General features: G+C 36.7%; 1 protein-coding gene across 2 annotated transcripts; it reads right to left on the reverse strand.

Annotated features, from left to right (window-relative positions):
- Nucleotides 1-333: 333 nt before the first annotated feature.
- Nucleotides 334-10218, reverse strand: LOC113058808 (uncharacterized). Of its 2 annotated transcripts, XM_026227038.1 has the most exons (9): nucleotides 9983-10218; nucleotides 9782-9877; nucleotides 9515-9667; nucleotides 7346-7482; nucleotides 4495-4588; nucleotides 4072-4410; nucleotides 3601-3784; nucleotides 3389-3516; nucleotides 334-3248 (listed from the first exon to the last, which is right to left on the reverse strand). In XM_026227038.1, the coding sequence occupies exons 4-9, from the start codon at nucleotides 7393-7395 to the stop codon at nucleotides 2931-2933; spliced, it is 1113 nt and encodes a 370-aa protein (XP_026082823.1). In that variant the 5' UTR covers nucleotides 7396-7482; nucleotides 9515-9667; nucleotides 9782-9877; nucleotides 9983-10218; the 3' UTR covers nucleotides 334-2930. The 2 variants fall into 2 exon arrangements, with proteins under 2 accessions (XP_026082823.1, XP_026082824.1); XM_026227039.1 differs by lacking the exons at nucleotides 7346-7482; nucleotides 9515-9667; nucleotides 9782-9877; nucleotides 9983-10218 and adding an exon at nucleotides 5975-6009.
- Nucleotides 10219-13424: the final 3206 nt, after the last annotated feature.

Below are 13424 nucleotides of genomic sequence, written 5' to 3' on the forward strand. Positions count from 1 at the left end.
ACACTGTTTGTAGTGTTGAACTTACAGTGTTAAAATGGCACCTTATAGTGCTGAAAAATAACACTGAGAGTGTAGATTGTTACACTTACTATTGTTATTAAAGTTTTACACTGGGGTCATTTAACACCTTACAATTTTACACTGGGGTCATTTAACACCTTAAAATTTTACACTACGGGTCATTTAACACCTTTTGATGTTGTTGTTATTCCTATGGATTAGTCAAAGTGTTATCAAGAAAGTATTCCTTTTAGTGCAAAATTTATTTTTACTTTGTTCTATGGTGTCAATGTACATTATCAAATCTAAAATCAAGAGTCTTCAGACAGATATAACAACAATTTTTTATTTAAAAACTGGGCAAAGTGGCTACTTTAAAACAACATTCAACAGTTCAGTCAAATTCATGAGGGGTTGCACAGAAATTCAAAATGGATAAAACAAACTCATTAACTTCACAGAGACATGAACAAGTGACAGCTAAATTTGAATAAGATTACAGTAGGGTACAACAAAACAAAAGAAATTATCAGACCCATAGGACATCTGCACATCAAAAGGTTTGTAATAAGTGAGTTCACTGACAGTAAACACTTTCAGAGATGCGCTGGGTCTGTGATCAATTCTGTAGGCAAAAAGATGTTCATCAAAACAAACAGTTTTTGAGCTGCGATGTAACCAGTAACACGCATTCATTTCTGACAATAATATCCCTGATTTTATAAAACACTGGCAAATCAAGGTCTACCTGACCACAAATAACTAAGGTAGAACGATATTCAGTTCCATTATACTTCACCCATTTCACTGAGAGAACATTTGTTTCTGTAGGAATGTTCAACTTAGATGCAATCTGAACACTTTCATTCAAGTCACTGACACACACATTCTTTCCTGGTCCAAGTACAATTCTGTCATGGTTAAAGGCTTCCCAGTTATATGCCATGAAATTCTGATGTTTTTTGGCAAGCGTCTTAGTTATGTTCTTGAAACATTTTGGTTGAGTCTTGAAGAAATTGTGTTTGGACTCGTATCGCATTGACCACATGTGAACAATAGGCCCAATATTTCGTATACACCGAGGGTAGTGACACATTAAATGATGTTTAGGCAGCAGATTCTTTCCTGGGAATAAGCACTTGAACAGCCTGTGATGCTCAGTAATTAAGTGTTTCAAATAAACAGTAAGTCCTTCAGTTAAAATGGGAGAAAATACAATGTTCACTATTTGTAGTAAAAGTAGTAGTAATTGCCAGTATTTATCGTCTTGGGGCACAATGTCACCAAATATCAGCGGCACATTTCGAAGTAGACACCAACACTGTATTGCATTTATGCCCAAATCATTGCTCTCGTCATCCAGTTTTACAGAAGGAGGCCGATTTCTCCTCTCCATGTACCCATAATTAAATGAATTTAATCTGCCATCCAACTCTTTCGCTGTCAAAAAATTAGCTTGAACATACTTTAAAACAAGTTTTAATTCAAACTGAGCAACTCCCTCTAAAATATCATGCATTATGTCTACAGAAAAGTTGTCTGATATATTAAAGTACTGCAGAGTGTTTAACAAACATGTACGTTTCACACCACAAACATGTTGTAGTGTTGGGTCTGATTGTAGAGCTTCACAGTGTCGCAAGTGTGTTTCTTTGGTGCGGAAAGTTACATTTGGCTCATCTTCACAGAACACAGTTTGATAATCTTCCGTTTCAGTGAGACAAAACCTACAGTTATTCCGAGCTCTAAAAGATTCAACAAATCCAAAAAGGCCATGTAAACCAAGATTATCTCCCGTTACTTGGACAATGCTTCCACGCACAAAACCAGCAGGTCCTTGTATACCCTTGTTTTCAAGGACTTTTATGTCATTGACAATAGGTTCCAATATTGCATCAAATCCATATGTTTTGATGTCTTGGGCATGGAAAAGTGCACATAAATGTATGTTTGTTAGAGATGAATTAAATTGTGGTGGGAAATTTCTCAAAGTAAAATATATACCGCCTAATTTGTGAATTCCCTTTTTTGAGCCCAAAGGATTGGCAGTTTCGAATTCATCATAATACAATTGAATCTGAAGTGCATTTTTTTCAGTCGAAAACAGGGGATGACTTTTTATGTACAGTCCATCTTCAATATCAGAGTAAATACCGTTTTTATTAGGTAAACCTGACTTGAACCTGCATGTGGTGTTTGGGTGCTTTAAAATGTTCTGTAATGTTTGGAGTATTGGAACATAGGCAAACTTGTCAGTCACTGCAACTTGCTCATAAGTTCCAGTAGTCCTGTTTTTTCTGTTGTCAAATCTGACCCCAATTACTTTCTCCACAGGCTGGACAATTCCCCATTTTTTTATAAAATATGATTTTCGTTTAGATATGGAATTAAGCATGGTGAAAGGGTTTTCAATTTCATGAAATGACTGCTCAATTGAACTTTTAAATGTCTGTGTTTTCTGAAAATAAGCATTTTATAGCGGTCTCTTTTACTTGATCCTGGATGTCTTGAACTACTTCCTCCATAGACATAACAAAAGTATCAACAGTAGTCTGACTAACACCTGCAGCTTGCAATTGTGCTATTGCTGATGCACACAAATCGGTAGTGTTTTTGCTGGGAACTGGCAAAGAACTGTCCTTTGAACATGTAGCCACATCAGTATTACTTGGTAGCCCAACTGCATTATGAACAACAGCATCATCCTCTACACATAACAAAACTTCACCTGCTTCATGAACTCTTTTTAAATGTTTGCGAAAACCTGAAAAAGTTGCAAATTCTAAACAGCAACCTGCTTCACCACATTTCAGTCTAAGTGATTTGCCAGGCAAGAGCCCATGAATTAACTTTAGATGTCGAACAAGAACATTTGTGTTTTTCAGACAATAAAAACAAACAAAACAAATCATTTTTCCCAGCAATCAAATCTAACGCAGGAATCTAGCTCTGAGTTCAGAAACTCTTGGGCACTCTTTGACTTTCCCAATGTCAATCTGAAAAACTGTTGTTTGTACAAAGGTGTACATGTTGTGCAGGACTTTGCTGTAAGATGCACCAAACACAAAGTGCGCTTTGAAAAGTTCATCAAAGGCACTGAGACCACTCACTGATTTGCACGGTATGGCTTTCTTGTCGAGAATGATGTAGTATACATGAATGCTGTTCTTCTTTGGACCCATGGCAAGCAGGTATGGCTGTGTGCTTTCTTCAATTGAGTCCAGGTGCTCTTGTATGTTAATACCGGCCTAAAGATAAAAAATAAAAAAAAATAATTAAATCAGCTCTCCAATTGACTCTCTCTACATTAATTTTTCACAATACAATTAGCCCATCAGACACTGATTTTCGGCAGACTACAGGAAATGACAGTAAAGACCAAATTTACCTTTTTGAAGATGACGAGGTGTTTTTCTGCTTGAGATGCGGACATCTTTCCAGGTCTCTTTCTGCCTTGTGGTGAAGGTGGGATCAAATGAAGTAAAAGAAGAATAGAAGCAATGTCACTGTTCCATCCTGAAAAAATAAAATAAATGACATCAGAAAAAAAAATACATGGAGAAGTCTAAACAATCTTATACTGAACTCTGACAGTCTAACCTGCATCCCCTATTTCATTCTCCTTCACAGTCATTTCGTCACAGTCAATCAAGTCCTGAAGAGCTTGGGAGGAGTTAAGACTTTTGCTTTGCTGAATAACTTTGTGCATGAATGTAGTTGGCCACCTTTCTAAAAGCTTAGAAGTCGTCTTTTCACCAAAGAGCAAAACAAAATCCTGTTCAATCTGCAAAAACATCATAAACATTCATTAATACAAACACAATAAAAATGTTTCAAACAACTTTACAGCTCAAATAACGTGTTTTAACAGAAGAATTCATAAAGCTCAAAAATGTGTGACTATGCACATACATTGTAGTTTTATATTTCTTTGTAAATGGTAATGAACTAAATTCCACAAATGTTGTCAATTGAGCTGAACTTGCATTATACCTATAATATTTGTTTTACCCCAACCCAATGACCGGGTTAAAGAAATTCTCTTATCACCACATAGACATGTTCTCTCACCAGGCCTTGAACATCCAAGAAGCGTGGAAATTCTGTCAACACATCAGTGCTTCTGTTTGGGTCTTGAATCATCTTGCGACGGTACTGAAATGTCTCCTTCATTTTGATCTTGATGGTGTCCACTTCTGAGGTGTGTTTCATTAGAGAAACTGCTTCTCTACACTGTTCTTCAGTGAGAATAACATCTGTGCTGGATGCAGCCTCTCTTTCCGAAGTTGGGCCACCACTGAAAGACTGTGAGGAACGTCTACAGTTCTCTGATGATGCACTGTTCCTCTGAATGTTCTTTATTTTCCAAGTCAGGTAACCTTGTCCACTTTGAGGGTCATAATAATGTTCCTTTAAAAACAAACACATCTTAATAAATACAAAGGTGACCAACTACCCCATAACTACATTTTAACAAAAATTATTTGCACTTACATATCCATTCTTTGTGTAGGGATCACGAAGATATGGAAACAGGGCAACGATTCCTTGGGCATACATTTCCCTAATATTTCTGGGTGGAGATGTGCTGTCAAAATAAAACAATGACATTTAAGTATGTCTATTAATTAGTTACCCTAGTATTCTGCTGTGGTATTGAGAATTGAGAAATCTTTAAATAAATCAGTCATATAAAGTTTTGGTCAACTGGCCCACTCATAATCGTGTTAAATAATACTGAGATTACAATATTGGCCAAAATAATTGTGATGATTTTTGCCATAATCAAGCCGCCCTAGTTAATGTTCAGTTCAGACTGATTTTTTAACTTCATAAGACCTCAGTGTATCATCATGAGCCATGGGTATTAATTTAGTGTAACCTGATATGATTTTTTTGACTCTCAAAGGAATGCTAAGCATTGACTTGCATTATCTAAACCTCCAAGGACCACAGTATCTGCTAAAAATATTCTTTATTGTTTTTCTATAAAAAAAAAACACCTACATCTTGGCATGAATATAAGGATGTAGGGCTGTTTTTTTTTTTTTTTTTACTTATCGAATTTAAAAAATCTGCATTTGAATTTTAGGTGTGCGTCAGGCAGCCTTATCAGTGGTGCACGCGTTGCGACGATGAAGTGTCATTGCATTTTAAGGCTTTTGTTAGCCTATCCAGTTTAACCCACTAGATGCGGTGCTGCTACGTTGTTCATTCAAAATATTGCGGAAAAAGAGAACAATCGATGCTGGGAAGATGTTGTGTATGTCAAAACTGAAGCCGTTCACACAAAACATTTATTGCATTTTCTAGAGGGACATATATCAATGTTGCACTCGCCTCTCACACAAGATAGCCGCATGTAAAGCTATGTCAAATATATGCAAGTTCAACTTTTAAAAAACATGTCTCAAGACTATATAGCAGTTTTCCCCACCCCACTGCATATCAAGTTTTTACACGAAGAAAGTATTCTTTTTGATTGGTTTTTGGTCCTTTGTATTAAACTATACATACATGCATGATGTTGTTTTGTTTCTAATTGTTTAAGCAAGTTTAATAATTATATATGGTTTATAAACATTATTTTAAACATTATGCAATTTTTTCAAAGATAGTCCTTTTATTTTATTATGCTTTGAAGAAATTATATGCATAATATTTTGCTCGATGCGCCTTCTTGTGGCCTCAGGAGAGAAGCCAAAAGCTTTTTTTCCCATAACTGAAATTATGCCTTTTAAATTCTAACATAATTAGAATATTGATAATATTTAAGTAAAAATTTTTAATTTAGTTTTTCAGCCATTTTGACAGCTCAATAAGGATGAGTAAATTCACTTTCATTTGGTGTAAACTTTCACTTTAATTGATCAAATGTAGTAATTTGAATTATTGTTTTATTGCTCTAAATGTGACTTGGATTACTCAAGGGTTAGCTCACCCTAAAATGTAAATTCTATCATTAATTACTCACCTTCATGCCATTCCAAACCCGTAAGACCATTGTTCATCTTCGAAACAAAAAGTAAGATATTTTTTATGAATTCCAAGAGCTTTCTGACCCTGCAAAGACAACAAGGGTCCTTCCACAGTCAAGGCCCAGAAATGAAGTAAAGATATTGTTAAAATGGTCCATGTAACATCAGTGGTTTAACCATAATTTTATGAAGCTATGGAATATTTGTGTTCACAAAGAAAACAAAAATAATGACTTTATTTATGCTTTAACAATGTCCCTACTAGGTTTCAGTGTCTGGGAAAATTTAAGTTGCATTGCTCTCTATGCAGGGTCAGAAAGCTCTCGGATTTAAATCAAAAATATCTTAATTTGTGTTCCGAAAATGTACAAAGGTCTTACGGGTTTTGAACGACATGAGAGTGAGTAACTAATGACCGAATTAAAATTTTTGGGTGAAATAACCCTTTAAGAAGCTGACAGATCAGGGCCCGTATTCACAAAACATTTAATCCTACCACTAAGAGTTCACCTAAACTGCAGTAAAAGTTTTTAGCTAATAGTTTTCTCTTAAAACCTATTAGGACAAACTTTTAATTAGGAATACAAAGAAGTCTTAAGCTCAGAGAAAGGGCGGGGTTGACCTTGTTGCTGTGGATGTCAGCATGCTTACTAACTATGCACACAGTGATTGGCTGATAGTCTCTGTCAGAGAACGCAATATGATGCCATATTCAAATAAAGATTTAAAAATAAAAATGTTAATTGCCACATTCAAATAAAGATTTTAAAATGCAAGTGTCATATGTTCAGCTAACGGCCTCTTAAACAATTAGTGAATATGCATATAAACAGCCTTTTAATAAACAGAGTAGAATAATCATGGCTGATAGTAATACATGCAAATGTAAAAGAAAACCAAACTGGACACAAGCAGAGCTGTTACTTCTTGCCCAGCAGGTTAATGAAAACAAGGATATAATCAGAGAAAAAAATGGATTGGGATAACCTTCAAAACCAAAGGCGATACCTTTTTAAAAGCTCATTATCGTCAAATGTTTCTAAAATGTTTACGTTCTGAGGCAGACTGCTGCCAAAAGCTATATTAGGATAGTTTGTGGCTTGGTCTTAGTGACTTAGGAGTCCTCTTCACTGCTCCTAAGATTTCACAGATTTAGGAGCTAGTTTTAATGATAAAATGCTTTGTTAAATACTCTTAGAGCAAAAATTTAGGAGTCCTAAATTTAGGACTGACACACCCATTCTTTTTAAGATTTTCTTCTAAATTGGTGAGTTATGAGCTACATTAAGCCTTAAGATGTTTTGTGAATATGGGCCCAGATCTTCTAAAATTGTCAATAATATACAATGCAAAAATCACAGACTCACAATTCTGGCTTCGTCTTCAACCCTCTGTTGCTTTCTTGAAGGACTTCCATCACTTAGAAGACTGGTGTCATCAGATTCATAGTTTGCATTCTGCAATGAGCTTTCTTCACTTGTCACAGAAGGGACCTGGGCCAAATCTATTGAAAAATAATTGTCATCAAATGACTATTAAAATAAAGCTTTTTCTGATTCTGAAAACAACCACAAAACCTTGTGCAAAATTTAGGCGATAGCCCTGTTGTCTTGCCGCCGTTATGACAAAATTACATACACAATATTAAGTGCGAAGGACATGCAGAGCACAAAGGGCATTATACAATTCACAAGTTAGTATTGGAAGACTGAAAAGTGTTTTTATATATGCTCTATTTTAAGTTTTTATTTAATTTATTTGGTGACATAAGGCAACCCGCCTGCATGGTTATGACAAATTTTTATTCCGTTTAACAAGTCCTCACCTCAATACATCGGCTGCATTTTTTTTATGGTGGAATTAGGAGCCGTTTCTCAATATGCATTCTTGTCTGTACTTGCATTCTTGTGGACTTGTGAAATGTCATCAGTTGTTGCCCAAGTACTGTTCTAATTCAAAGTTCACATCTAGCCAAGTACAGTTCAAATCCCCGGATGTGTTATTGTTCTTGGGATGTTTCCCCTTTTATCAAGGATGCATCAAAATGTGACTTGTGTGAACTTGAGGGAGCAGGTAACCCACAATGCATTTTGCAACAACCAGCGAGCGTTAATGGCAGAGGACAAAACCCGCATAATTTTCAGAATATTACTATTATTGTTTCATGAAATGTACATTTAAGGGTTTTTCAGGCGGGAACGTAGGCTAGTTGTTTAAAACTCAAATCTGCAGTTTATTTATAAAGATGGTGCATATTTGAAAATTTGCTTCGCCTATTTCCAGGTGATCACCGGGCACTCAGTGCTCATATATACCGCCGAGTGCAGTCTCACCTCAGCTTGTCCTTCTGACATTTGCCACTAGCTTGGATGTGTCTGTAGTAGTTAAACATGAAATATCATTTGTTTTAGCTGTATCTAACAGACAATCTTCATAAATCTATTATTTGTTCCTGGTCATATCGTTTGGGCGGAACACAAATTTTAGTTTATATTAACTTTTATATTACAGCGCTGATGTAGCATACATTTGCCTGAATTGTTTGCTTTTGTCTTTATTTCCTATTATATAAGCCTCTTATATTTCATACTTATACTTTTATACATATTTAATGGCTATTATTTTTTCATTAAAACTGACATAACCAAAAGAGGCAGTGTAGTCATACATTAATACATACAGTAAAGATAATCAGAGTGTATATATATATATATATATATATATATATATATATATATGCAAATATTGCCTGAACCCCATATTAACGTTTTTTGTATTTGTGTGTGTATTTTATATTTTATATGTGGTTGTGTTTTATATTTCATTTTGTTATAAGTATACATACAGTGAGTGAAGATAATCTAAATATATCTGCCCTACCTGAACTACATTTGTGTGGCTATTATTGTTTAAATGAAAACGAAGAAGCAGTGGTGTTTGATATTATATTTCATCTTATTGTAAATACAGTAAGGATAACCGGAGTAGCTAAGACGAGCTGAGTGACGTTATAAAGTACGCAGCTGTTCCTTTTACAGACCTTGCGTCCTCCCGTTCTTAGGAGTTTGCACTCCCGAGTCGATCTTGCCAAGTCCGAACTTTGCGTTCTTGGTATTGAGAAACGGCCAGGGTGTGACTCGATAAATGCGTAAACCGTCGCATTAACGCGTTTTCAGTAATGTACATTCATTAGCAAAAGGAGTTTCACACTTATTGGTTTAGCAATAAAAACGGGTTTAAACGTAACTTGTCGTTTGATATTCGCCAATTTAGGGACGTTTCTAAAATTACACACAACGTTTCTAACTTAAATAGCCTTTGAAGATAACGACTTAAACTCATAAAACCAACTTTAAAACTGTTCATATAGGTGTCAAATTTGATGCGCATCTTTTAGATTTTTAATATTTAGAAAAAAATATGGTCAAATCGTGTGTAAAGGGCCATTTGTTTTAATACTGAAAGGGCTCAAACAACATTATTTAAAGCTCAATAGCATTTACAGTCACACACACACACACACAAAGATAAATTACCTTGTGACGAGTTTTCGAATCGAAGAATAAAAACGCCTAAATTTGGCTGCTTTATAACCTCCTCGAAAACATCCTCATCAACTTCTGTGTAAGACGAATCGTAGAGCCTGGTCTCTGCGCGTTTGGAGGCGGGAATTCCGAATTTCACAAAGGCTGTGAACAAACCAAAACGAGTTTCAGTTTAAAATTAAAAATTCTTAAAGTCAATGGCAGCTACAAACACAACTAAAAATTCATTTTACAAGTAAATTAACAAGTTAACGTTACCTTCATCCAGAAAATCAGAGAGTTTCAGGTCGGCGCCAGAAACTTTAACAAACTTTTGTTCATGGTTGAACTTCACTTTAATGAGCATCCTTAATCCTAAAAGAAACATCAGCAGAACAGTTATTTCTAAACGTATTCGAGATAATGTGTATTTTTTATTTAAATAATGTTAACACAAGAAAAGCACAGAAACAGACTTACCTTCTCCGTCGCATGCAGACAAAATGGCGTAATTGCCCCACAAGGCAGTCGTTGAGGGTGGAGTCAAGACAATTTGGCGCGTCTTTTTGCACTTTTAGTGTAAAAATAAAATCACATAATGTTGCACCCTGCAACTACAAAGACAGGGTGTACTCATCAACACTGTAGATTGTTAATTCAACTTTTTGGGAGTTATTAACATTTAACACTGCATTTTTTACACTGGTAATTTTACTGTGTAGGCTCTTTCCTGGAGTCTTAATTCTTGTGCGCTCAGACTGGAGGTTTTGAGCCCTGCAGCTGTGCAGAAACACACACACACACACACACACTGTTCAACATCCTCGCATTATTAGGGAGGGCTCGTCTGAGGTCAAATAAGACTGTTACACTGTGTGTGTATTAACTTGCGCTTAATACACACACACACACACACACACACACACACACAGAGTGTCCAGCGTGCTGCAGCTGTTCTTTGGGTTTGTGTGTCTTTGAGGTATTTTCCAATATATTACAATAAGCCCATTAATGCAGCTTTCCCCTCCATCTCTCTCTCTCTCTCTCTCTCTCTTTCTCTCTCCTTCACTCTCACATCAGTGCTGTTTTTATTTCTCCTCCTCTCTCTGACTGTGACGCACTACAGGACTGTCTCATGGGGGGTTTGAGGGCTTGTGGTGCTGGGATTGAGACCCTCACCTCATGTTTGAACACAGGGGCAGATCTACTGGGTGGCATAGTGGCAAATGCCACTCTAAAAGAAAGCCTTGCCACCCCCGAATTAAAGGTTATGGCCAATTTGAAAATTTACAAGCGCGAATATTTCGTGATTCGTGATCCCGCTCCGAACTCCCGAACTGATTTAAATGATTTGCGATCCACAAACTGACTCAAATGATTCGCGAACCCGCTTTGAACTCCCGAACTGACTCAAATGATTCGCGAACCCGCTACGAACTCCCGAACTGACTCAAATGATTCGTGAACCCGCTTTGAACTCTCGAACTGACTCAAATGATTCGCGAACCCGCTACGAACTCCCAAACTGATTCAAATGATTCGCGAACCCGCTACGAACTCCCGAACTGATTCAAATGATTCCTGATCCCACTCCGAACTCCCGAACTGATTCAAATGATTTGCGATCCCCAAACTGACTCAAATGATTCGCGAACCCGCTTTGAACTCCAGAACTGACTCAAATGATTCGCGAACCCGCTACGAACTTCCGAACTGATTCAAATGATTAGCGATCCCGCTCCGAACTCACGAACTGACTCAAATGATTCGCGAACCCGCTTTGAACTCCAGAACTGACTCAAATGATTCGCGAACCCGCTACGAACTTCCGAACTGATTCAAATGATTAGCGATCCCGCTCCGAACTCACGAACTGACTCAAATGATTCGCGAACCCGCTACGAACTCACGAACTGACTCAAATGATTCGCGAACCCGCTACGAACTCACGAACTGACTCAAATGATTCGCGAACCCGCTACGAACTCCCGAACTGATTCAAATGATTTGCGATCCCCAAACTGACTCAAATGATTCGCGAACCCGCTTTGAACTCCAGGACTGACTCAAATGATTCGCGAACCCGCTCCAAACTCTCGAATTGATTCAAATGATCCGCAAAGCCGCTCCGAACTGCCGAACTCATTCAAATGATTTGCTATCCCCAAACTGACTCAAACGATTCGCGAACCTGCTCCGAACTCTGACATATATTCAGATATAAATGTAATTTAAAAAATAAATTAATAATTTTCGATTTTCAAATATTGCACATGCCAAACATAGTCTATTTTGCCTTTAATACTGTTGACGGTGTCCTTTATCAGTAGGCTTTATATTTATGCTCAACATGAAGTATAGATATTGTTGTTATGAAGACAAGATCCTGGTCTGTCGGCGGCCTCCCATTGGCTATTAAAGTCATGTGTTTCTTATAATAAATTGACATATTGATAGCACTTAACCTTTTATAATGCTCTTAATTACATGTTGATGCATACTGTATGCATTAGTGAGTGTGTGGTGCTTATGGGGTATGGTCACTTATTCCTTATATAAACTGTTTCAAATGCAAGACATTGATTGCATGAGATTAAGTTTGTAAATGATAGCTGTGTCCTTTTGTAGTGTGCACATATATTTATAATCAAACTGTGATAACTGTGACTAAATTCAGTACATAAACGTCTGCCATATGTTGCCACCCCTCAAAAATTCCTGCCCCCTTCTCGCCACCCCATCAATATTTTTCTAGATCCACCCCTGGATAAATAGATAGATGAATGAATGAACGATAGATAGACGAATGAATTAATGATAGATAGATAGATAGATAGATAGATAGATAGATAGATAGATTATTATTTGTCACAGCACTTACATGTTTTGGCTCTTTTGTCTATCTCATCTGTTAAATGATTAAATCTCAATGGAGTGTAAATGTATTGAATCTACGTTCTTTTACATTCGTACGCGTGTGGTATTCACGACGCCGAAACGTCACGACGTGGCCGTGGTTGCCTTAGCAACCGCTCCAGCTTCACCGCCAGTGCGCCACAACATTCCCTCAAGCGGAGGCTGCAGATCCTTTACTGTCTATGCTGCAGATCCACCGACAGATGACACGGATCTGATATCGACGAAGCGTTTTAAAGCGTTTCTTCACAACCGACTGCGCTCCGTGTAAGTTAACAGAAGCGCTTATTTTATTCTGCAGGAGTAAAGTCCCTTCATGTGAGACGAAGAGATGTCGGTTAGCTTAGCCGCTAGCGCGCTAATCCTTCAGCACAACTGATCAAACTCACCGTAAGACGATCTTTTCTCTTTATTTATTGTCCTCATTATGCACTTAATTCGTTATGTTTTGGTATTTGTGCAGTGTGCATGTTTGTGTGACTACAAGGAGTTTTGTGTTAAACTGTAACGTTAGTAAGCTTTAGTACAGATGTCATGTATCGTCTTAAAAAAAAACAAATCAGATAAAAATGGCTTTAAATGCAATAAACAAATCTCTTAACTGGACCTTTTCAACGAATAAACCTGAAAACTAGAAATTAAACGTAAAAATAGTGTTGCTGACTTTTTAAGACCCAGTGGGCTTTTACATTGTGACATTGATTTTGTGTTAAATTATAAAATAAATAAAATCCAAATTAAACATTTGGATTCAAAAAATGTATTTGATATTAGGCCTAAAATATCTCAGTCTGTCAGACCTGTGCAGTGAAAAGTGTTTATTATTATTATTAAGTATTTATGTATTTGATCTGTTTCAATGCAATCATAAACATCAGTTTTATGTTGATTTATAATTGTTATTTGGAGAAAATAATTGAGGCTGACTGTATGATTTCTGTATCTCTTGTTCTTCTTCGGTTGTGATTTCTGCAGCTGACGTGTGTGATATTTAACCAGGTGAAAG

Source organism: Carassius auratus, chromosome 40, assembly GCF_003368295.1.
Source record: "Carassius auratus strain Wakin chromosome 40, ASM336829v1, whole genome shotgun sequence".
NCBI lineage: Eukaryota > Metazoa > Chordata > Actinopteri > Cypriniformes > Cyprinidae > Carassius > Carassius auratus.